The 24,913-nt window shown below is 48.3% G+C and overlaps 1 protein-coding gene across 6 annotated transcripts in view; it reads left to right on the top strand.

Annotated features, from left to right (window-relative positions):
* The window catches only part of LOC146830241 (uncharacterized), a 649,260-nt gene that overhangs the window by 102,265 nt on the left and 522,082 nt on the right, over positions 1–24,913 (top strand). For all 6 annotated transcript variants that reach the window (XM_085604449.1, XM_085604447.1, XM_085604446.1 and 3 more), the window contains exon 2: positions 6,006–6,081. In XM_085604449.1, coding sequence (XP_085460575.1) covers positions 6,046–6,081 — 36 coding nt within the window. In that variant the 5' untranslated portion in view covers positions 6,006–6,045. The remainder of the gene's footprint in view (positions 1–6,005; positions 6,082–24,913) is intronic.

Genomic DNA, 24,913 nt, shown 5'->3' with positions numbered 1-24,913 from the left:
TAGTGGCACATCTCAGGCAATTGTTCTCCTCCCCTCTTTCTCTAGATTGCATCTAAGTGACCAGGGGAGTAGCGAGAATACACGCCTACACCTGCTAGACTCTTTGGCCAGTCGGGGTATAGACGCACATTCCCGCCAACGGTTTGATTGGCGGTAGCTCGGACGCCACTGCAAGAGGGGATTCAATGGTGCAGCAGTCGGTGCCCTGTTGGGAGAATTGCGAGGTGCTGTAACGGAGGGCCTGAGACGGCTGACCCCCATGTGCGGCTCGGGAAGTACGGTCTCGTTGGTCTGCTACCAGGACAACTGCTTGCGCCACGTGCTGAAACGGAGTAAGACACCATAACATAAAGCAGACCAGACAGGGGTGTAGTTGCAGAATCGACGAGGACACCACTCCTAAGGAGGTCCGCTAGACTTGGGCGGAGTGCGTTATGGTTCCCCCCAGGGGCCGTAAGGACAAGATCCTGAAAGACCTGTTTGCGAAGGCACAGGTTGGTCAACAGTCTGCAGACATGGCGACGGGAGATGGTCGTTCAACATCTGAGAGGGGGTATGGTGCAGAACCAATCACCAAGGCATTTCTCGAGTCTATGTTTACTGCCCTGAGAGATAACACTGAAAAGCGAATTTACGGCAGAACTCAGAGACTGGAAAACCGCTCCCGGCGCGACAACATCCGGATCCGAGGAGTGAGGTTGGACGATGACTCAAAGGACTTTTCAAATACACGAAGGAGCTCTTCAACCACATTCTGGGCATACCACCTGAGACGGATTTGCGATTGGACCGAGCGCACAGAGAGGGCCCTCCGCGTGCCCCATCGGCCCCGCCATCAGATATACTAGTCTGCATCCAGGACTTTCGCACCAAAGAGGACATCCTCCAAAGGGCCCGTCAAATGCACCCTCTGACGTTCCGAGACCAGACACCGGTCTTGTACCAGGATCTGTCCGCACTCACCCTGCACAAGCGCAGAATTTTTAAGCCTATCACTGTGCACCTTCAGCAATGCAAGATCCCGTACAGCTGGGGACATCCCTTCCGGTTGGTGTTTCGTATGGACAACAAATTATACCAACTACGCTCCTTGTCGGAGGCAGGCAGGTTGCTGGGAGTGGACCTGCCCACGGAAGACAGCGAGGACGAGAAACCCCAGACAGATTCCGAGGACACTAGGCCCCGATGGTGTCAGCAAGGCCCACGATGCCGCTCCAAGAAGCCGCCTGCTGCGGATAGCCTCAAGGGCCAGCAGTCCGCTCCAGAGACTGTCTCCACGGAACTAACTAAATCCTCACCTCGTTCACATTGGGAGCTACACTTAGCCGGCTGTCTGACTGGTTAATGCCCAGGTCGTTGGCGGGAGGGGGTCCTTTCCACTGATGGTAGCTTACCCCACATTGCCGTATTTCCATTCACTGTTAGTTGATGGACAATTTGTTTCTGCTCGACTGTTTCACAAGTTAATATTATGGTCTTTATTTTCGGGGATTGTTTGGGGGGGAGCTGGGGTTCCATGTCCACACTTCCTACGGGGCTGGTGTTGCCCACACACACACGGCGCCTGCGTCGACTGCTCATCTTACACCTTCATATCACTAAACGCACTGCGCTTGTCTAATGCCCTCTGGTCTTCTTGGTTAAAGTGAATGCTTACTACCACACTTAAAATATGAACCCTAAATGTGCGAGGTCTTAACAACCCTGTGAAGCCCAGAGCAGTTCTGTCCTGCCTAGAGAATACTCAAGCAGATCTGTGCCTTCTACAAGAAACTCACCTCTTAGTTAGGGGCTGTCATCGCCTCAGATCCCGGAAATTCCCAACTCAATTCTTTTCCTCGGGGCCTGCTAAGTCGGCTGGGGTGGCGATCCTAGTGGCGCAGCGTTTCAAGGGGGAAGTCCTACATAAGGAGGCTGAAATCAGGGGCAGGCTATTGGCCTATAGATTTGCTCTGGGTAACTCAACGTTCACTATTGGCTCTCTCTATGCCCCAAACGAGGGCCAGGAGCAATTCCTCCATTCCGTCCTCACCGAAGTAACTGCCACAACTGATTGCAACATCATTCTGGATGGGGATTTGAATCTCGTCTTTGATAACACAAAGGACAGGTCCTGCCAGTGCACTCATCAAGCCGGTGCACTCTCTGCGATGGGGCTGGCGCGCTTGCGGGATCTGGGGCTATGCGACTAGTTGCAAAGTTTTCACCCCCATAACCGGGAATACTCTTACTACTCCAACGCACATAAGTCTTACGCCAGGCTAGATTACTTCTTAGCACAGGCACCGGTGCGAGCGCTTGTGATGGAGGTTGAAATGGGAGTCGCCTCCCTCCCCGACCATGCACCGGTACACACCACTCTTGCTCTTCCACCCACGTCACGCCCGGCCCGAATTTGGCGGCTCAGAAATACTCTCCTACACCGAGAGGAAGTAGTCAAGCGTATACAGAGCTCCATCTCTGTTTACTTTTCACACAACGCCAGCCCTGACACATCCCTTGCTACACAATGGGCGGCACTAAAGGCGGTCATACGGGGAGAGTTTATTGCCATCTCTGCTGCAGACAATGTAGAACGCAAGCGTAAGCGGGAAGAACTCACCCAGTGAACTAGGGAGCTGGAGCAGATGCACCAGAGAACGGGAGCCCCTCGGGTATGGCGTCAGCTCAAAGCCGTGCGTCAACAGCTTGCGGCACTCAATCAGGACAGAGCAGAATTTGCAGCTCTGCGATTGAAACATGCCTACTATGTGGGGAGCGATAGGTGCGGGCGCCTTCTCGCCCACAAGTTGCAGGAGACCCGGCAGAAGCAGGGGGTGCGGGAGATCTGCAGAGGGGACCGTAGGCGCGTCTCGGAGGATAGTGATATTTCCGAGGCGTTCCGAGATTTCTATGCTAACCTATACACTAGCTCCCCGCTGGAGGAAGCCGATGGGGCCGCCTTCCTTGATTCTGTCACCCTACCGGCTTTGACTAGAGCCCACGCGGACTGTCTGGATAGGAATATCCAGACGGAAGAGGTAATTGCCGCCATTGCTAGGCTTAAACCGGCAAAAGCCACCGGCCCAGGCGGCTTTTCAGCCGTTTTCTACAAGAAGTTCTGCACCCTGCTCGCACCTACCGTCACCCAGCTTTTTAATTCCTTTGCCGAACACGGGGCAATCCCGAAGGATCTACTGGAGGCTTCCATAGTGGTAATCCCCAAACTGGGGAAAGACAAAACCCAATGTGGCGCATATCGTCCCATCTCTCTTCTAAGCGTAGATCTTAAATTGTACACGGGGATCCTAGCCGCTCGCCTTGCGCCTTGTATGCCCGGTCTTATTGATCCGGATCAGGCGGGCTTTATCCCTGAGTGCCAAACTTCTGACAACACGAAACGTGCCCTCCACCTCATCGAGAAGGCTTCCCACACGCAGGGAGAGTATATGATGATCGCAATCGACGCCAAAAAGGCATTCGATAGGGTTCATTGGCCTTATCTGGAGCAGGTGCTGGTGCAGATGGGGATGGGAGAGAAATTTCGCACATACATTTTGTATTGCTACATGTTCCCGACAGCTGCGGTCCGCGTGAATGGTCACACGTCCTCCCGATTCCCCATTGAGAGAGGCACACGGCAGGGATGCCCTCTCTCGCCTCTTCTCTTCGCTGCCTATATGGAGCCTCTGGCCCAGAGAATGAGATACAATCCAGCAATCTCAGGGATTAGGTTTGGTGGTTATGTCCACACAATCAGCCTATATGCGGATGATGTGTTGATCTCCCTGTCTAACCCGAGGAGCGCCTGCCGGCATGTCTGGCGGATCTGGACGTCTTTGCACGGGCGGCAGGGTTTAAGGTGAATACCGATAAATCGATAGATCTCGACCTCTCCCTGCTACGATCCACCCGGGAGCATCTTCAAAGTCTACTTCCCATCCAGTGGGCGGCGGACACTATCCCGTACCTAGGGATCCAGTTGGCTTCTTCTCTCCCGAAAATAGTAACTATCAACTATGCACAATTGCAAAAGAAGATTAGTCGAGAACTGGGCCAATGGAAACACTACCCTCTCTCTTTGCTAGGAAAAATAGCTGCAGTCAAGATGACCATTTTACCTCAGATCCTCTATCTCTTCTACACTGTGCCTCTTCAGCCGCCTGTAGGCTGGATTCAGCAGACACAATCCGAACTCACCCGGTTCATTTTGAATGGTTGGAAACCACGCATGAAGCAGAAACTAACGACTCTCACTCCGGAGGGAGGCGGACTTGGGGTCCCTGACCTTCAGCTCTACTTCCAGGCGGCTCAACTGCGGCATCTGGTGGAGTGCAGCCGTTGGGAATCGGAGAAACATTGGTTGTTCCAATACCAGGCAGTAGCAGCAAGGCCTCTGCAGGAAATTCCATTGTTGCGGAAACACCATAGACCTCCTAACCTATACGCCTCATATATCACGCAAGTGCCTCTTGAAGTGTGGGACCTTACTAATATCAAGCATGAACTCACCACCTTTCCCTCTCCACTCACCCCCTTGATGGACAACCCCGACTTCTCCCCGGTAATGGACGCAGTAGCTTATGCACGCTGGAGGCCGGCTGGGTGTCGGTTTCTGTATCATATGTATGACGCCGAGGGGGTCATCCCATTTCATCAGTTTAAGCAGGAGTACGGGCTTCCTGAGTCGGAGAGACTTAGGTACCTGCAATCCCGGCACTGGGCACTCGGTGATCGGGTCTGCCCTGAGGCCGATAGATGCCTCTCAACCTATGAGCGGTGGCTTATTACGAGTACGCCAGATAAAAAGCTAATCTCCGACTTATACAAGATGTTACAGGCGAGATATGCAGGCACATATAACTCCAGCAGGGCGCACTGGGAGAGGGAACTGGGCAGAACTCTCAGTCACAAGGAGTAGGAGGGGATATATTACAGGGAGCGACATTCGGCTTACCACATGGGGCTCACTGAAACCCTTACAAAGGTGGTCACATATTGGTATTACACCCCAGAACGTCTCCACTTCATGGACTCGACATGTTGATGGGGCTGCGGGCATACGGGCACTTTGACACACTTACTGTGGGAGTGTGAACATGTACAGCCATACTGGTCACAGGTGATCGACGAAGTGAATAAACATTTCAATACGGAGATTCTGCGTTTCCCAGCGTACGTGTTGCTGGGTCTCCCAAACCCTCTGACTTATCCACTGCGCTCCCGTAGGGGCCGGCAAATGCCAATTGCGCTGGGATCAGCGATACAAAACACACTCACACACTGGCGCATCCCCACGGTTCCGACCCTCACAGGCTGGCTATACCGCCTGTGGCATGTTCTTGGGATGGAGAAGCTGACGCTGACAAAGGCAGTCGAGGGGCCCAAGTTCAGGGAGTTATGGCAACCCTTTCTGGCACTGCTGCCTTCCGAATTCCGAGAGGTCACCTGTCCCCGTTACCTCCGCTTACTGCGCCTTGCTGACGCCCAACGGGCGGAGGGGTGATGGAGGTCCAGTATGGGAGTTTGAGAGCCTAGGAAGTGGACATGGGACACGGGTGGGGGTGGGAGGGGGATAAGGGGATGGGAGTGGGAGGTTCATATTGTTTTTTTTCTTCTGTTATTTTTATTTTATGCATGGTTGCCTTTGCCTGGCCACGTGTCTAATGTTGCGCTTCTGGCCCTGACCTGATTCGTCTTGTCACATATCACACATCAGCAATGCGGTGATGGCTAAAACTGCTTGATTTTAATTGTGTGTTTTGAAATTTCAATAAAGAGATTTAAACCATAAAATACAAAGAAAATACAGTAAGCGTTCTTTAAGATTGTTGCCAGAGTGGCAGCCTCATGGTTCTGTATCAGGAGTTCATTGGCTCCTGTTGTTGTAGTTGGTTTCATGCAGTAGAATTATAATGTATATGATACATATAACACTCAAACTATGTATTGTCTTATCCTTTATTCTCATGTGATCCTACTCTCCCTCTGCCACATTTGTTCTAAATGAGAGCTGTGTTTTACAGACAAAGCTGCCGAGATTGGACTTCTGCGACCTCTCAAAAGATGAGCACACCTCTTGAAGGACCAGATACAGGAGCCGTAAGTTCTACTCAGTGCTCTTCAAACTGTTGTAGTTGTATCTTTTCCAAATATTTACGATGTTGGTCAAATGGGGGCTGCAAAAGGACCAAACCTTCTTGTATGTTGCTCAAGCGTCTACCAGTCAAGGGGAACACAATAGGTTTTCTAGTCAGGTTTAGGGCTTGTGTTTAACTTAAGTGACCTTACAATCCTTGGCTTTTCTTGGCCATCCTTCATAGGCAGGGGTACAGTCAATTGTTCTTGTGCCTTTTAATCCTTTGTTTTGGTCTTTCTCTGTCTGTCGGATTCTTAAAGTATTTACAGGGATTTGATTGGGATTTACACTTTCAGCCTGATCTCCGCTTGCGTCTCCCTGGGAGCATCACTTCTAAAAGCGAGATCGAAGAATTGATTCAAGGTTTAGTCTCTCACTTGCCTCTCTATCACTTGATCGCGCCCACCACTGAATGTACGTTCTCCTACACCAACTGCCATTTCACAAGCACCCTCCTGCAACCACCTCACTCCCCCAACACAACTCAACAAACATGACTACATACACCTGACCCCAACTACGCAGCACCCCTTCATGCCCTACATACTCTTCAACACTAGCTCCCTCACTAAACCCACCAGTGAAATATGGGATCTGCTACATGACCACTGTTCCTACCGAGACGTGCCTTAACTCTCTTGCTGGCCCCTGTAATCCCCACAGCAATGGCTTTGAATACGTGATCGCAAGACAGGATAGGACAAATGAAACCGGAGTTAGAATCCCTATCATCTTCTAAGAATCCTTCCAATGCTCCACCACCTTGGAAAGCACCACTAGCAAAATGGAAAATGTGACCTTCAAACTCCTTATTACCGCCAATTACACCCTGAATGCCACCCTCGTCTACTGTCCACTCTGCCCCCATGTCAAATTCAGCAACACCATTGCAGACTTGGTTGCCCCCCAATCCTCGGCTTCGGTGCCTATATTCTGCTCGGGGACTTCAACTACCACTTGGAGGACCTCGCCAATCCCATCATGACCAACCTGCTCACGGACCTCCTCTAATCCATATACAGCTTCGGCGCCTGGATCACTCCCAGCAGAGTTACCCTGTCTCCTCTCAAAGCCATGAGAACCAGACCACAAGCAAGCTGGTACATGGAAGAGCTCAGGCTCACCAAACGCCACTGCAAACATCACTGCAAGCAACTTGAACACAGATGGAAACAAAGTCAAAAAGACACTGACAAGAGTGCCTACAAATCCACCCTCAGATGCTATCATCAACAATTCTGAGCCACCAAATGCTCTGTGCTCGCATCAAAAGCAGCACCAACAGCTCCAAGGAAATGTTGTCATGGTGAAAGACTTTACCTCTCCGGCAGCAAGCACCAACAGCATAACCCGCTTACAGGACATCTGCACCCAGCTGCCATATACTTCAGCAACAACATCATCAGCAATCTAAGAAAACTTCAAGCTTCAACCAAACCCTCCCAGCCTCACATCCCTCCTGCCCATCTCTACCAGCACCCTGAGGACCACCCTGACCAAGTCACCCACCATCACCACTCAAGAAACTGCAACGACCATGCAGTCCATACATTCAGGAGCACCCTCAGATCCCTGTCCTCACAGAGTCTCTATCAAAGGACTGGAACCCAGCCCTCATCTCAATCCTGAACAACTCAATCATTACAGCCATCTACCCGGATGCCTGGCAAGACACCACAGTACTCCCTCTCCTCTAGATACCCTCGGCAGATCCGAAGACACTATCCAACTACCAGCCTATCTCCCAGCTACCCTACCCAGTAAAAGTCATGGAAACTATGATAATCAAATATCTAGCCACCCACCTCACAGACATACGCCTCCTCGACACAACTCAATCCGGATTCAGCCCAACCACAGAATAGAGACCACCCTCATTGTTGCTGCTGACAACATCCATATGGTCATGGACAGAGATGGCACTGCAGGCCTCCTCCTACTCGATCTTTCTCCAACTCATACTCTGCCTCTTTGAAAAGACGCCAAACACCCAGACTAATTTCTCCACCTGCCTGACCAAAGTACCTGATGGATAAATAATAACTGCCTCAAGCTCAACACTGACAAGGCAGAAGTAGTAATTGAAGACAAAGACATCTCGCTCTGGGATTCCCCCTTCTGGCCTGCAAAAATTGGGCCCAGACCCCTCCCGACACCCTACATAAAAAACCTCAGAATAGTAATCGACAACCAACTCACCATGCTTATCAAGTGAACATAAACATAGTCTCCGTCTCCTGCTTGCACGCACTCAAAATGCTTTAATGGCTCCCCATCAAAACTCACAGAACTGTCACCTAAACCAATTTCACCACAATTTAGGCAGTGGCAACTGACTCTATTCTGGAAACAAAACTCAACTGACCAGATTACTTTAGACCATACAATACTCTGTCACCAGGTCCACCTTTAACCCTTTTCTGCCCCACACTGACATCACCCTGCACCTCACAGAGCTCCACTGGCTCCCAAGTCACAAACGAGCACTCTTTAAGCTCCCCTGCACACATACAAAGCCTTACACAACATTGGCTCCACATATCTCAACAGCCACATAAACTTCCACAAACCTCCCAGACACTACTTCTCAGCCAGACTCCTCCTCGCACACTCCCCCTCCACATACACAGAACAAGATTCAGTGGTTGTGCCTTCTCCTATCTTGTTCTTAAAGCCTGGAACAGCCTGCCCTGCACAACAGAACATTCTCCTAAGTGCTTGAATTCTGCACCTGAAGACCTAGATCTTCACCTCGGCCCGACCCTGGCTCCTCCTTTTCAGCTCCTGCTTCAGTGCAAGGATATCTTACCCAGTGAGTTGCACACTGTAAAAATACAGATGACATAACAATGTATACCGTACTGTACACTTCACAACTTTCCTGCTTGCATCTCTCTGAAGCATCACTTATAAAACTGAGGTTGGAGAATAGACTCAAGGTTTAGTCGCTCACTTGGCTCTCCCTCACGTGTGCATGCGCAGATAGTGTCTCACACACTACACTAGTCTCCTACTTACATTTCTCTGAAAGCATCACTTCTAAAATTGAGAGTGGAGAACAAACTCTTTGCCTAGTCTCTAACTCGCCTCTCTTTCTCGAGGCATTACCCCTAAGCATCAGTCTCTTGGCCTGCTTCTTCATTACGTCTCTGGGAGGTTTGCCTCCAAGATTGAGGTTGATGTTAAGTCAGAAGGTCTGGTCCCTAACTTGCTGCTCTCAATTGGTCTGGAATGCTATTGTTGGTGTCATGGATTTCTGAACTGTTTGTTATGATTTTAAAATCTGGAAAATTTGGGTACACTACACCGTCCTCAGTTCTTAGAACAACCCACAGTATTTATAAATGTTTCATTGGTAGCTTAGGAAGACCCAGTGTGAGAGTGTGGACTCTGAGACACCAGGGGTGGAGGAAGTCGTGTCTGAAACTACAATTAGAGTTATGGATGTCTGGAAACCTGGGATTGGGTTTAAGGATTTCTGGCAAGTGTGGTTTCTCCCTAAGGTGTACCCTTAGAGTTATGTTGAGCAGTGTGTGGGATTCTCACATTATGCAGTCATGTCTCTAAGGTCTTAAAGTCGTTGATGCTGGAAGCTCTGAGTTAGAGCCCAAATCTATCCTATAGATATTTTTATTTGAAAATAATATCATATTTCTGGCAAGTGTGGTTTCTCCCTAAGGTGTACCCTTAGAGTTATGTTGAGCAGTGTGTGGGATTCTCACATTATGCAGTCATGTCTCTAAGGTCTTAAAGTCGTTGATGCTGGAAGCTCTGAGTTAGAGCCCAAATCTATCCTATAGATATTTTTATTTGAAAATAATATCATATATTTTAGTATTCTAGTTGCAGGCTTCCGGAACCCTAAGTAGAGAGACTAGGACATCTCTCTGATAGCATTTACATAGCGCTCACTCCCCAACTGAGACTATTGGTGCTGAGATCAAGAGGGTGATGAATATTTAATAAAAACAAGACAATTCATGTATTTATACATGTATTTATAGAGGTGTGGCACCCCAGCCACGGCGACTGATGCTGGAATCTGGGGATCACGGTTCGATCCCTGGCGCCGGCGGCAGATTAGCCCAGCACCATGTGACTCTGGGCAATAGCTTGCTTAATCTTCCCGACTGCCCTCAGCGCCTTGAGACCCTTACGGGTGATTGTTCGCGCCTTACAAATGTGGATTATTATTATTATTATTATTATATATATATAGCTAAGACTTTTTTTGTGAAGAGATATTCCTTTAGGGACTGATGAACAATGCAAGCGGAGTGATTGAATGAATTTCAGATTATAGTGGATTGGAAAAAACCTAGATACAGCTCCAGTTGAGGGATGTAATGCAGCGGAAGTCTCACTAGAAGACAGCTAGGGTTTGCTAGAAGACTGTTGGAGTTTGCTTGAAGACTGCTAGGGTTTGCTAGAAGACAGTTGTTTTTGCTAGAAGACTGCTAGGGTTTGCTAGGATACTTCTAGGGTTTGCTAGAAGACAGTTGGGTTTGCTAGAAGACTTCTAGGGTTTGCTGGAAGACTGCTAGGGTTTGCTATAAGGCTCCTGGGGTTCGCTAGAAGACTGCTGGGGTTTGCTAGAAGACAGTTGGGTTTGCTAGACGAGTGCTAGGGTTTGCTAAAAGACTGCTAGTGTTTTCTAGAAGGCTCCTGGGGTTTGCTAGAAGATAGTTGGGTTTGCTAGAAGACTGCTACGGTTTGCTAGAAGACTGCTACGGTTTGCTAGAAGAGTGCTAGGGTTTGCTAGAAGAGTGCTTGGGTTTGCTAGAAGACTGCTAGGGTTTACTAGGAGATGGTTAGATTTGATAGAAGACTGCTGGGGTTTGCTAGAAGACAGTTGGGTCTTGGCTGTTTGGAAAGAATCATTTGCACATATTTTTGCACCTGTTCAGCAGTTGTGTTTTAACCAATGGAGTTGTGTTATCGTGAATATTACTTAGTTCATAATAGGGGTAAAGCTTACCCAAAAGTTCCTGACTGAAGATAATGATGTCGGTGTGTCTGGGTGGAAGTGGACAGGGGGGGGGGTGTAATTTCCATTTTGGGTGATTAGAACCTAAGTGAGCAGACTGTCATCCGGTGGTGGTTGTCTGTGAGGCACTTTAGATCCTCTTTAGGGAGTGAGAAGGGAAAGAAGGGAACAAGAGATAGATGTGTGTGTCATCTGCATAGAGCTGATAGGAGAAGTAAGAGGAATTATAATAAGGTACAGAGTGAGAAGAGCAGAGATTAAAGAGAAAGAAAAGAGAGATAGAAAGAGTAAGAAAGATTGAAAAGAAAAGAAAGAAAGTAGGCATGAATGAAACAAAGGAAAAGAAACAAGGAAAAGAGAAAGAAAGAAAGAAAGAAAGGAAAGAAAACAGGAGAGAAACAGATGAAGTAAAAAGAGGATAACTTAATACAGAACCGTTTTAATAGGACACAATCTTATCTGGTATGGTGTGAAATTGCAGCAGACAGAAAAGCAAAACACTCCAAAAGGAATCTACATCAGCATTGGCAGGAGGTGTGATTTGATAAAGATAGAATGTACCTTGTGTTCACATCAGAATTGTCCTGCTATCACACCAGGGTCTAAACACAAAGGGAACATTAAATTAATATTTATAAAGTAAAACCAAAAACACTGGCATTGAAGAGAAGTAGCTTCTGTGTGGATGTGCTCCTTGTGAAAGATCAAAATGCAGTTACTCACAGTGAAGTTATCCACTTGCTTAATTAGGCTGCCCCCTGTCCGATGCTATATTCTGTAGTGGGTGAATGACACAGCAGACCAAAAGATAGAGAGAGGTGGCTGAAAACTCCTCTTTGTAAGTATGTTATACATATTTAAGTAAAGTGAAAAGGTCTTGGCTAACAGCAGACCTGAAGAGGTCAGTTTATGAAGCTTTTAGGGAGTCCCAGGGCAGACAGGGGTTACTGGGAGCAGTTGTGTCAACCCCGTCCTTTTACCACTGTTGACCTGGGACTTAGACCTATTCTTCATCCTAAAACCAAGCTAAACTGAGTCCCCTTCACAGTAAAAGCTCATAGTGACAGAGTCAAGCAGTCCAGCACTTATTCGAGTGATGTGGGTTTAGAGACTCAAAACATAAAACACTATCTGGCAGCAATGAATAAATCAAGGCCCGACAAGTGCTTTGACTTCTACACACAACACAATGCTATAAAAAAGAGTCTCAGAAAGGTGCATCATTATACTGTGCTTGCAGACACAGCCCCTGCCGCTCCCACTCAGTCTCAAGGGGATTGTGGAATGTTCTGCTCAGGTCCTCTCTTCCTTATCCTTGGAGAAAGACCTAATCCTTGTATGGCTCCCCCCTCCTTCTTGTGAGATGAGGTCAACCCCCAGCATCTTCAGGAGTTTAGTCAAGTTCCAGGCTGGCAAGTTGAATAATGAAAGTTCTCTTTGGACATTATGCCCTAAGCTGCGCAGTACCTTTGGTCTCTGTATCTGATTTGACGTAGGCCTGGCCTACACTTCCCTGGGTGGTCGGCAGGATGATGGCTCCAGGTGGAGGGCTCCATGGACATTCCACTGAGCCGGATTGTTTACTTGTCTCCCAGCCTGTCCAATATCTTGCAGTGTGCGGTTCTGGTGCCCGCTCTACTAAATGAGCTTCAGCAGCGCCAGCACTTGTGATGGTCCAACTTGGCTACTTGGGTTCTTCCTTGGGTCCGACACAAACCCACTGAGCAAAACAAACCAACTGCGGCTGCAGAGCGGTCTGTGGTGCAGGTCATCATCTACACGGGACACCAGCTGGTTAACACAGGTCAGATCATGGTGACCATGAAACACACATGAGTGGTTTCTACACACTTCTTCACCAATGTGTTTACGAGAGGGCTTATGAGTAACCTTCAGGAAGACACAGACACTAGCATTTACAAAGCCAAGCACATGCTGTGAGAAAGCCTGGGATTCGCAGACCTCGGCTGTCGGCACAAGAGGTGCTGGTTCACCCGAGATTGTCTCATCTACAGTCCTGAGCTATCCCTCCCTTCTGGACTCATCTTCCTCATGCAAAGGCACCTCCAATGTCACCTTCAGTGTCACTCCTGAGCAGTCAGTCATCTCTCTCCTTCAAGTAGCCTCTGTGGCTCGTTTGTGAGAAGGTGGCCTGATATATGCTGTCCACTAGTTCTAGTGGGCACCTTGTATCATTCCAAACAACCCCTTATGGTGATAGGTTAAAGACAACCTTTAATGAAAGCTATCCTAGTGGTAGATATGGAGAGCAGCCGTCAGGCTAAGTCTTGAAGGAATGTAAAGCAGCTTGTTTTACCAGTCTATAATCTCTTGAATTACCAAATGAAAAGACAACCACACCAGGTCTATATTCAAAATATATGTATTTTAGATAAAACACACCCCTCTAGTCTCTTTATGAGACTGAAGTTCGAAGTACTTAAGTTACAAGATAGCAATCATCAGTAATAGCACAAATACACGTTTGGGCCCTAGGGGCGTACCAAACCATATACCAAAAAAGTGGTATAAAAACCATGACTGGGATAGACACTAGGCCAATAGCCTCTAGAATCGCTGGGACCCCAAGGAACCACCCAAGGTGGTGACACAGGGGACCCATGGAGACTGTATGCAGTGTGTGAACACACCCGCGGGTTCTCGTTATCTTCTATGGGCAATGTCGCTGTTGGAAATTTAAAGATTAGGGACACTTCTAATTGAGTCAGGACCAAACCCTTTTGGACTTAGATAGTTCTAGGGCTAGCACCCACGAGAGCACCGGAGTACTCGAGTTACCTCACCCAGGGAAGCCGGGTGCATAGGTGCCTTTTGGTGTCGGGTTGCGTCGTCGATTTCAATGGGAGCCTACAAAGAACTGCTGCTGCAGTCAAGACGAGAAGTGTCCGAAGAGATCCAAGGCTGGATCTAGGATGTGAGGAACCTGAAAGCAGAGGGAACAGAGTCTGGGTCACTTGCCAGTGACCTAGGGCAGGATGGACCAATGCCCACAAATGTCCGGTGCTTCAGGTGAGTTGATGGGTGTCTTGACTCTTCAGCCACGAGGTTCAAGAGGTGTTGACGAAGTCCACGAGCCGAATTCAAGCTGTCCCACGAAGTCTGTCGAGTGCTGCGGTGTCGGTGACCATAATGGACCCAACAAGCCTTGGCAACGGCAAGTCACTGTAAATCAGAGAAAGGACTGCGGTACAGACCAGCAAGGTCTGATGGACTCACCCATCGAGGGTAAGTAAGGGCACGTCTGGAGCAACCAGGAAAGCCCAAGCAGAAAAGGAGTTGCCTTTGTGGGGACCTGCTAGCCAACGGGCTATTGATCGCGAAGGAGCCTCGAGCGGTCGCACTTGAAGCTGGCCCACGGGTCACTCGTGGAGTGGAGGCCAATTGTCTTCGGTGGAGGAGGTGCTCAAGGCTGGGGCTACTCGGAGCCCAAAGCACAACTTCGAGGAGGACCAGGAAGATAGTGTTGCTTTTGCTGCAAACGTTCACGGTGTCCAGGGGACACGGTTCCACGTCACCCACGATAGCCACGGGCCTCAGCTTTGCTGTGGAGTCAGGGTAGCCTCGGGGAAGTCTGGAAATCCACCTCTGGTGATGCAAAGACTTCAGCGTCCGGCGGGAGCTTCAGCGATGCAGATCGGTCAGTTGCTTCTTTGGTGCCTACCAAGCAGGGGAGTCACTCCTTGACCCCAAGGGAGATGTCTTCTGTCTTCTAGTCGTGATAGAAAGTCGAAGGTCCAGGATATATGTTGCAGAGTTTTGTCCAGGGTAATCTAAAGTCCTAGGGACTGGATTCCTATACTTATAGTAAGTTTAGGGGATGGACTAACTCTAAGGCCCCACCTATGGGTGGGCTTGGAAAGAGGGGTGGTTACACCCATTTCCTTTGTCCAGTTTCACGCCAGAGCAGGGGCAGGTAGCCCCTGCAACCGGTTTGAACTGGGCTATGCACAGGGACACCAAACGTGCCCCCAGTGCAGGACTTCAAAGCACCAGAGAGGGCTCCCGCCCAGCCCCAATACATATCAGCCTGTCTGGGGAGGTGGTCACACCTCCCTTCGACAGGAAACCTATTGTCCAGGCCTCCCCTGCCGGAGTTTTGGTCAGTAGCAGGAGGCCAGACCTGTGTCTGTGGAAGAGGCATCCATTTTGTGATGCCAGGGCTCAGGAAAGTCCTACCGGGTTTAGCCAGTGTGAACATGTCTACCCCCGCCGCCAGAATTGGCGGGGGTAGTATTTCAAAGCGTTTGACACCAAACATGACATGTTTTGATGCAGCCATGCCAAAGTTAGCATTTACCGCGAGGTTATAATGCACTTAAGAGTATATGGTATGGCTGTATCATAGAACAGCCATAAGGAAGTATTTCCAAAAGCTGCAGAGGGGCTCAGCTCATTCTTGGGCCCCCTCTCACATAAAACCAAGCACTCTGCCTTCAGGATTGTCAAGGCCTGCCATAGAAGTGGCTTATAGGTTTATATGTGTCTGTATAGGGTAGTGATATAGGTAGCCTATACCACAGTAAGGCGTGCAAGCACACCCTTACCCAGGCTGCAGTAGCAGACCTGTGGTGTCATTTTGGAGTGCTTCCCAGGGGTGGCATAATATATGCTGCAGCCCCTAGTAGGCCTCTGAGGGACCTATGCCCTAGGTCCATAGTATACCATATACAAGGGGCTTATAAGGCACTCCAGAATCCAATTAGATATGTACCTAATGCACATGGAAACTATTTTAGAGAGGAAGCAGCTAGGCTGTGGTCCTGATTAGCAGGGCCACAGCCAGACTAAGGTCGAAAAACAGTGAAACACCAGCAAAAAGTGGGGGTACCCATGTGAAGCAGATCCTACTCTCCTACACAACCCCCCCAAACACAGGGACATTAAACTAACCTTGACCATCTGCATTGGCATGGATACTCCCACGTCTATGTTCCACTGTACAGTCCATCCCCTGTAGGGAAATGGACCACCTAAGCAGTTTGGGGTTTTCACCCTTCATTTGTTTTAGCCATAAGAGGGGCTTATGGTCTGTCTGAACAAGGAAGTGAGTACCGAACAAGTATGGCCTCAACTTCTTCAGAGCCCAAACCACAGCAAAGGCCTCCCTCTCAATGGCTGACCAACGTTTCTCTCTAGGGCAGAGGTCTTCAAACTTTTGTCGGCTGAGCACCCCCCATCTAAAACTTTTTACACGTCGAGGCCCCCCACCATCACCACTACCTGACAAAAAAGTTCTGGAAGCTGTACTCTGCATCATTGATGGCCCTTCCCTCCCCTCCTGCAGAGCCCAGGTCGTATAGGGCAAATAATATTAAATAAATTAAGAGTGTTTAGTAAACTGAAGTTTTTTTACTGCTTCTGCTTAGTCTAAAGTTCAAATGAAAAGTCTCGAAGAAAAAATTAGCACAAAAAATTACATTGGGGCTTTATTTTTCACATAAAACACAAAATGTAGGATAGATTAGCAAAAACACTCCCGAAACACAGGTGTGGGGTGTGCCTGTTTTTATCCACAGAGACAGTCAATGTGTGGATGGATTCTTGCTTCTGCCATCCTTTGGTTGTGCTCCACTTCTAGTTTTGAGCAGTACCTGGAAACTGGAGTGCTCACAAAATTTTGTAATATATTTTTTGCAGTTTTATATAGTGCGACATGACCCAAAGGTATTGGAGTGCTTACAGGAGCATCTTTTACATTACACAAGCACGCATTCATATTTTTGTAAGCACAGGGAGATTAAGTGGTTTGCCCAGAATCACAGGATTTTGAGCAGACACCAAGAATTGAACCTGGTTCCCCAGCTCTACAGTCATCAGCTCTGGCTGTTGCGCCACATCCTTACCCCTAAACAAGATATCAGTAAAAGGGGTTCCACAAAAAATGCTTTCTGACACGATTGAAAAATCCGTGATTATGTGGAGTATGGCCAGGTGTTGCCATGTCAGTAGGAGGCCAGCCACAGTTTTCCAAGAAGGCCTAGGGGACATTTACATCATACACATGTGATATAAGTGATTCAAGAGGATATATACATCTTTATTCTCTAGCAGCATCAAGAGTCAATGTGTTGGCATAGTTGGCTTATAAAGAAGATTGCCTTCCGAAGCTTCAGAAATAGCTGCACAAGAATCTTTTTTAATTTGGTCTACGAAAAAAGTGAGGACAGGTGGTAGGCATACTTCACAATATTTGTTATATCAGGCTTGTGGATGCAGCTCTAGGGATTGGAACATGTCATGCAAGCACCAGCGACTTTAATCAAGGTCAAATTCATTTTTCGTAAGTCACTGGTAAATTAAGTGATTTTGAGGGATCACATGATGTTGAGCCGATACCAGGACTGGAAACGGGGTGCCCAGAACCAAAGTCAGCACCTATGGCATTAATGCCAAATCCGCTCCTCCTTAATGATAATCCACATTTGTAATAATAATCCACATTTGTAAAGCACGAACAATCACCCGTAAAGGTCTCTAGGCACTGGGGGCTGTCGGGAAGATTAAGCAAGCTATTGCCCAGTCACATGGTGCTGGGCTAATCTTCCGCCGGCGATCGAACCGCTATCCCCAGATTCCGGAGTCAGTCGCCCTGGCCGTGGCGCCCACCTCTTCCCTCTACCCACTAGTAGTGGGATGAAGGATAAAGGAGCAAGGCTTTAAAAAATATTACAAAAAGCTCTTCACTCTTACCTGCCAGAGAATGGAATCTTCAGGAAGGATACAACCATTGTAAGTTCCTTGCAGTGAAACATACTTCCGACGTGGGAAGCAACATGGGGTGCAACTAGATCCAAACTTCGGGGTGGGGGGGACTAAGACTCCCAGCCAGGGCTGGCCCTAACACTGATCGCACTCCTTAGGGGGACAGGTGAGTGAAGTGTCACATGAGCAGGGTGAGTAGTGTGCTTGTGTGACTGCAGGGTGAGGTACGGGGTGAACTCGTGTGACTGCAGGGTGAGGTACAGGGTGAACAGCGCAAGAGCATTGTGAGTGCAGAGTGATCACTGAGAGTGCAGAGTGTGCGTTGTGCTCATGTGGCCGCAACTAAGTGGAGGGAGAACGGTGTGAGTTCATGGTGAGTGGCATAAGTGTAGTGTGGTCACTGTGAGAGCAGGGTGAGCGGGTGGTATGAGTGCATGGTGATCAGTGTGAGTACATTGTGATCCCTGTGAGTGCAGTGTGAGTTTGAAAGAGAAGGGCAAGAATGAGGAGTGAGTTGTCAGAATGCAGGGTGCATTCCCAGACACAGTTGAAGTTACTCAGCATGTTATTTGAGGCTTGGCATAGGGTTTGAGATATAAGTTAAACTATTGCTTTTATGGCATTATTCAGGCTCCAGGGATCGAGGGTGGAGGAAATAAATATTGTGCTTATCCTGCAACAAAATTCCAGTCTTGCGATTAGGGTTGCCAGCTCTTTATATTGATTTCCCAAATAGTACAAAAAATAAGCAGTCCCCTATGTTATGGACATGGATTTTATCATCATGTTAGAACTGACAGTATCTGAATCGGTGGCGGCAGCCATGTCAAATGCCTTAAAAAACCTTACAGGACCTCCTGTCTGACCGGTTTGGGCTTGCAAAGTGTCTCAGTACGGACACACCCTCTGGGTGCAGGAGGGTCCCCAAAGTGTGCGAAGTTCACGTCATTTGCTTTTGAGTAATTATGCGAAATTCTGCAACAATGATTATGCGAAATACAAAACTGGCATTTAACAGTATATTTTAGCATTAAATGCTTCCTTGCGTCCATATTGGGATGCGAGGATGCATTTCAAACCAAAAAATGCGTCAAAACCACAAGTGCTGAGAGCAACAGCCACTTGCTTTCTGGGTGTTTGTGTTGTTCCTGTGCTCCCATGCTAAAATGATGTCACATAGTATAATGACATTATTTGAGGAGAGCTAAACCGAGCAAAGGCATACTTTTGACAAGTTGCAGTTGCGAAGACCCCCTCAGGACCCTCACCCCCGTCGTCGTGTGTGTCAGCTCGGGCTGAGACAGTTTCCAGGGCACACACACAGACAGTTTTTGAGCTGCCAGCCGCACCCGAGTACTTCACAGGTCTTTAAAAGACCATTCACGTGTTAACGAGGCTTTGCTGTTTTTTTCACCTCTTAGCGCCCCTGCATTTCCACTCTGACTATGACTGAGACACACGACTGGCGCCTGGAGGCAGTAATGGAAGATGAAGTGGTGGGGTGGAGTACGCCCCCCCCCCCCAGGGGGGGGCGCCCCACAGTTTGAAGACCTATGCTCTAGGGTCAGCCTTCTGCTTATGAAAGCTACTGGCTGATCCTGACCTTCTTCATTCAAATGTGACAGTACAGCCCCAACCCCCAATTCAGATGCATTAGTTTGAACAATGAACTTCTTGGAGTAGTCAGGACTCTGCAGAATGGGAGCAGTACACATGGCCTGCTTCAGGTCATCAAATGCCTTTTGACAGCTAGCTGTCCACTGAACCTTTTTGGGCATTTTCTTATAAGTCATTCAAGGGTGTCACTATTGATCCATACCCTTTGACAAATCTCCTATAGTACCCAGTCAGGCCTAAGAAGGCTCTCACCTGAGACTGGGTAGTTGGAGCAATCCATTCCATTATGGTCTGGATCTTGCTCTGCAATGGTTGAACCTGGCTTCCACCCACAAGGTGACCCAGGTACACAACCTGACTCTGCCCTATCTGGCACTTAGTAGCCTTGATAGTTAGGCCTGCTTCTTGCAGGGCCTCCAAAACATTCCTTAGGTGGACCAGGTGATCCTCCCAGGTGGAGCTAAAGACAGCAATATCATCTAGATATGCTGCACTAAAGGCTTCCAGGCCTGTGAGAACTGTATTCACCAACCTTTGGAAAGTGGCCGGTGCATTCTTCAAACCAAAGGCCATTACCACAGATTGATAGTGCCCACTAGGGGCAGAAAATGCTGTCTTTGGCTTTGCATCATCAGCTAGTCTGATCTGCCAGTAGCCAGCTGTCAGGTCAAATGTGCTAAGGTTCTTGGCTGAGGCCAAAGTATCTATAAGCTCATCTGCCCTTGGTATTGGATGGGCATCAGTCCTGGTAACTGCATTGAGACCCCTGTAGTCCACACAACATCTCATCTCTCTTTTTCCACCACTGGTGTGAGGTTTTGGCACAAGGACCACTGGACTAGCCCAAGGGCTATCTGAGGGTTCAATAACGCCTAAATCCAACATTTTCTGGACTTCTGTCCTGATACAGTCCCTGGCATGGTCAGGTTGCCTATAAATCTTATTTTCAATAGACAAACTGTCCCCAGGGTCCACTTCATGAGTGCACCAGGTAGTCTGACTTGGAGTCAGAGAAAACATGTGTCTGAACTGATTGAGCACCTGTCTGCAATCAGTTTGCTGCTGGGCAGTGAGGCTGCCTGTCAAGGCCACACCATCAACTGACCCATCATCAGGGTTCTGTGAGAGGAGGTCAGGGAGTGGGTCACTCTCTTCCTCCTGTCCCTCATCAGTTGCCATGAGCAAGGCCATGTCTGCCCTGTCCACATATGGCTTCAGCCTGTTGACATGGAGAACCCTATGGGGACTCCTGGGAGTTCCTAGGTCTACCAAATAAGTAACCTCTCCCTTCTGTTCAACAATAGTGTGGGGTCCACTCCACTTGTCCTGGAGAGCTACTGGGGCCACAGGCTCCAACACCCACACTTTCTGTCCTGGCTGATAAACAGTCAGTACAGCCTTTTGCTCATGCCAGGCTTTTTGCAGTTCCTGGCTAGCCTCAAGGTTTTTGTTTGCCTTTTTCATGTACTCAGCCATCCTGGAGCGGAGACCAAGTACATAGTCCACTATGTCTTGCTTTGGGGGCTTGAGAGGTAACTCCCATCCTTCCTTCTCCAAACACAATGGACCGCTGACAGGGTGACCAAACAGAAGTTCAAATGGGCTGTAGCCAACCCCCTTCTGAGGCACTTCCCTGTATGCAAATAAAAGGCAGGGCAAGAGCAGGTCCCATTTTCGCCTAAGCTTCTCTGGTAGTCCTTTGATCATGCCCTTTAAGGTTTTGTTGAATCTCTCAACTAAACCATTGCATTGTGGGTGATAGGGTGTGGTGAACTTGTAGTTCACTCCACACTCCTTCCACATTGCAGTTAAGTAACTTGACATGAAGTTTGCGCCCCTGTCAGATACTACCTCCTTTGGAAAACCTAGTCTTGAGAACACACTCAAGAGGGCTCTTGCCACTACAGGTGCTGTAGTGGTCCTTAGGGGAATTGCTTCTGGATACCTGGTGGCATGATCCACTACCACCAGGCTAAATCTGTGCCCAGATGCTGTTTGGGGATCCATGGGACCAATAATGTCAATCCCTACCCTTTCAAAGGGCACCCCACCACAGGTAGTGGTATCAGGGGGGGCTTTGTAGTGCCACCTGCTTTGCCACTGGCTTGGCAGGTTACACAGAAGCGACAAAACTCCTTTGTGTCTTCAGACATGTGTGGCCAGTGAAAGTGAGGAACAATTCTGTCCCAAGTCTTGTTCTGGCCTAGGTGTCCTGCTAGGGGAAAATCATGGGCTAGTGTCAATAGGAAACCCCTAACCTTCAGAGGTATAACCAACGTCCTGGATGCACCAGGCTTGGGGTCTCTACTCTCTGAGTATAGGAGTCCATCATCCCAATAAACTTTATGGGTGCCACTAGCATTCCCAGCAGCGTCATCAGCAGCTTGCTGTCTGAGGGTTCCAAGAGAGGGGCAGGTTTTCTGCCCTGGCTCAGATCAGACATGGAAGGGCCTCCTGTCCCCAAGAACTCAACCTGGTCAGGTTCAAGCTCCTCTTGGACAGTTCCTTCTTCAGGCTCAAGATCATCTCCCTGAAGAGACTGATCAGTATCCTGAGACAGGTGGGAAGGCTCTGCCTTAACCCTACTGCTCCTCCTCTTGTGAGGCACCTGGTCCATTATTCCAGAATCCAGGGCCTGTCCAGCTTTTGACATTTTTGCCTGTGACCTAGTCACAGCAAAGACATGTGCAGGGATCCCAAATATTTCTGCATGTGTCCTGAGCTCCACTTCAGCCCAAGCTGAAGTCTCTAGATCATTGCCAAGCACGCACTTTACTGGTAGATTTGCACTTACCACAACCTTCTTAAGGCCAGTTACCCCTCCCCAGGAGAAGTTAACAACTGCCAGAGAATGCTCTGTTCTGACATTGCTAGCATTGATCACTTGGTACATTTCACCAGTATAATCTGCCCAGGATCCACAAGATCTTTTGTCACCATTGTTACACTTGATCTTGTGTCCCTGAATGCCCAAGCTTCTACTCCATTAATTAAAGGCTGCTGTCTGTATTTGCCCAAGTTACTGGGACTCACAAAGGGGGACATATCCATGCCCCCATCACATATAAGCACAGCCTGAGTTGGTACTCTGACTAGGCCAGAGTCCATCTCAGAACCCAGGGTCAACCCTACTGCACCCTTATTCTGTGTATTCCCACCACCAATTGTAACTGCACTAGGGGGAGCAGGTGCCTTAGGGGCATTGGTGGGGGCTGGAGTATTTTCTTTGGCCTTTGTGCAGTCACTAGTCCAGTGAGTTTTCTGTTTACAGATTTTGCACCAAGGTTTCTTTTGGCCTTTACCCTTTCCTGACTATGAATCCCCACCTGAAGAAGATTTTTGGACCCCTTGAGAAGACTTCTGGTCTTTACCCTTGTCCCCACCCTTATCAGAGTTTTTGGAATATTGTTTCTTTGGGTCACTACCTTGGTTCTGTACCTTTTGCCTCACCCTGGTTCTGACCCATCTGTCTGCCTTCTTTTCCAATTCTTGGGGAGAGGTCAGATCAGAGTCTACCAGGTACTGGTGCAACAGCTGATTTTGACAGTTATTAAGAATCTGCTCCCTCATTATCAAATTGTACAATCCTATGAAGTCACACACTGTACTGCCCAATAATCAACCTTCCAGAGCCTTAGCAACACAGTCAACAAAGCAACCCAGTCCTGATTTTGTGCAATTTTGGGTGTCTCTGAACTTTAACCTGTATTGTTCAGTGGTTAGGACAAACCCATCTATTAGAGCACTTTTCAAGACTTTGTAATCATCAGCATCCTCTTCTCTTACAGTGAGGAGCTTGTCTCTACCTTTGTCTGCAAAGGAGAGCCATAAGATTGCTGCCCACTGACCTTGAGGGACCTTCTGCACTTTACAGGCCCTCTCCAAGGCAGTTATCCATTTGTGGATGTCATCCCCACTCTGGTAGGGAGGGTCAATCTTACTTAGGTTTATATGGTCATAAGACCTCTCCCTATCTCTAGGGAAATTGCTGCCAGCAAGGGACTCTAGTCCCTCCTTTCTACTAGCTCTGTAGAGCTCCAGGGCTTCCCTATCTAAGGCCATCTGCTGCTTTCTGAGGTTGAACTTGTCTTGCTCATACTTCAGCAGTCTCTCTCTCCTCTCCTGGGGGGTTTCCCTCCCCCCTGTGAGAAGAAACAGAGGTTCCTATAGAGGAGTTAGACTGGATGGATCCCATTGACAGAGATCTATCCCTTCTAGCCCTGTTGTCAGGCCTACCAGGAGGAAAAAAGGAAGTGGCATTATTGTCATCCTCCTCATCCTGGTGGTCTGTGTTCACCAGAGTCTGGTCATTGTCACCGGTTTGGTCAGCATTAGAGTTAGGGTCAGGGGAGTTTCCACCCCTGGACCCACCCTCAGGTGCTGCCCCACCCACACTGTCTAAATCATCAGGCCCACTAGGCCCTGTGATATCATCCAGTTTCAGTATCTTTATGAGATGCTGGGTGGATGGACTTTTGCCTGTCTTCAGCTTCCTAATGGAACATAAGGCCCTAAGCTGAGCAAAGGAGAGATCCTCATATTTATAGGGAAGGAGCTCACTGGTTCCTGGTAGGGACCCACTGGTTCCTGGCTGGTTAGACATTACTAATGTGGTGTGGTGTATTGCACTACCTACACTAGTGTGGCCTACTAAACTCTCTTGAGTTGTAGAAAGGGTGTGCTATCCCTTAACACACGACTCTAAGTTCAGTAGAACTTACTGTAGCTAAACTTGATATTATATGTACCTCAGGTACCTTTAGTGGTTTTCAGTTGATCAATTCAATTGAGAATATCTGGTAAAACAATAGTAAGCTGGAATCCCACACGCTGCACACCAATGTGAGAAGGTGGCCTGATATATGCTGTCCACTAGTTCTAGTGGGAACCTTGTATCAGTCCAAACAACCCCTTATGGTGATAGGTTAAAGACATCCTTTATTGAAAGCTATCCTAGTGGTAGCGATGGAGAGCAGCCTTCAGGCTAAGTTTTGAAGGAATGTAAAGCAGCTTGTTTTACCAGTCTATAATCTCTTGAATGAACAAACGAAAGGACAACCACACCAGGTATATATTTAAAATATATGTATTTAAGATAAAAAACACCCCTCTAGTCTCTTTATGAGACTGGAGTTCGTAGTACATAATTTACAAGTTAGCAATCAACAGTAATAGCACAAATGCACGTTTGGGCCCAAGGGGCGTACCAAACCATATACCAAAAAAGTGGTATAAGAACCACGACTGAACTAGACACAAGGCCTAGAGCCTGTAGAATCGCTGGGACCCCAAGGAACCACCCAAGGTAGTGACACAGGGGACCCACGGGGACTGTATGCAGCGTGAGAACACAACCGCGGGTTCCCATTATCTTCTATGGGCAATGTCGCAGTTGGAAATTTAACGATTACGGACATTTCTAATCGAGGTAGGACAAAACCCTTTTGGACTTAAGAAGTTCTAGGGCC

This window comes from Triturus cristatus, chromosome 5_1, assembly GCF_964204655.1.
Source record: "Triturus cristatus chromosome 5_1, aTriCri1.1, whole genome shotgun sequence".
NCBI lineage: Eukaryota > Metazoa > Chordata > Amphibia > Caudata > Salamandridae > Triturus > Triturus cristatus.
The sequence above is the reverse complement of the archived record's forward strand: the minus strand, read 5'-3'. Positions and strand labels throughout refer to the sequence as shown.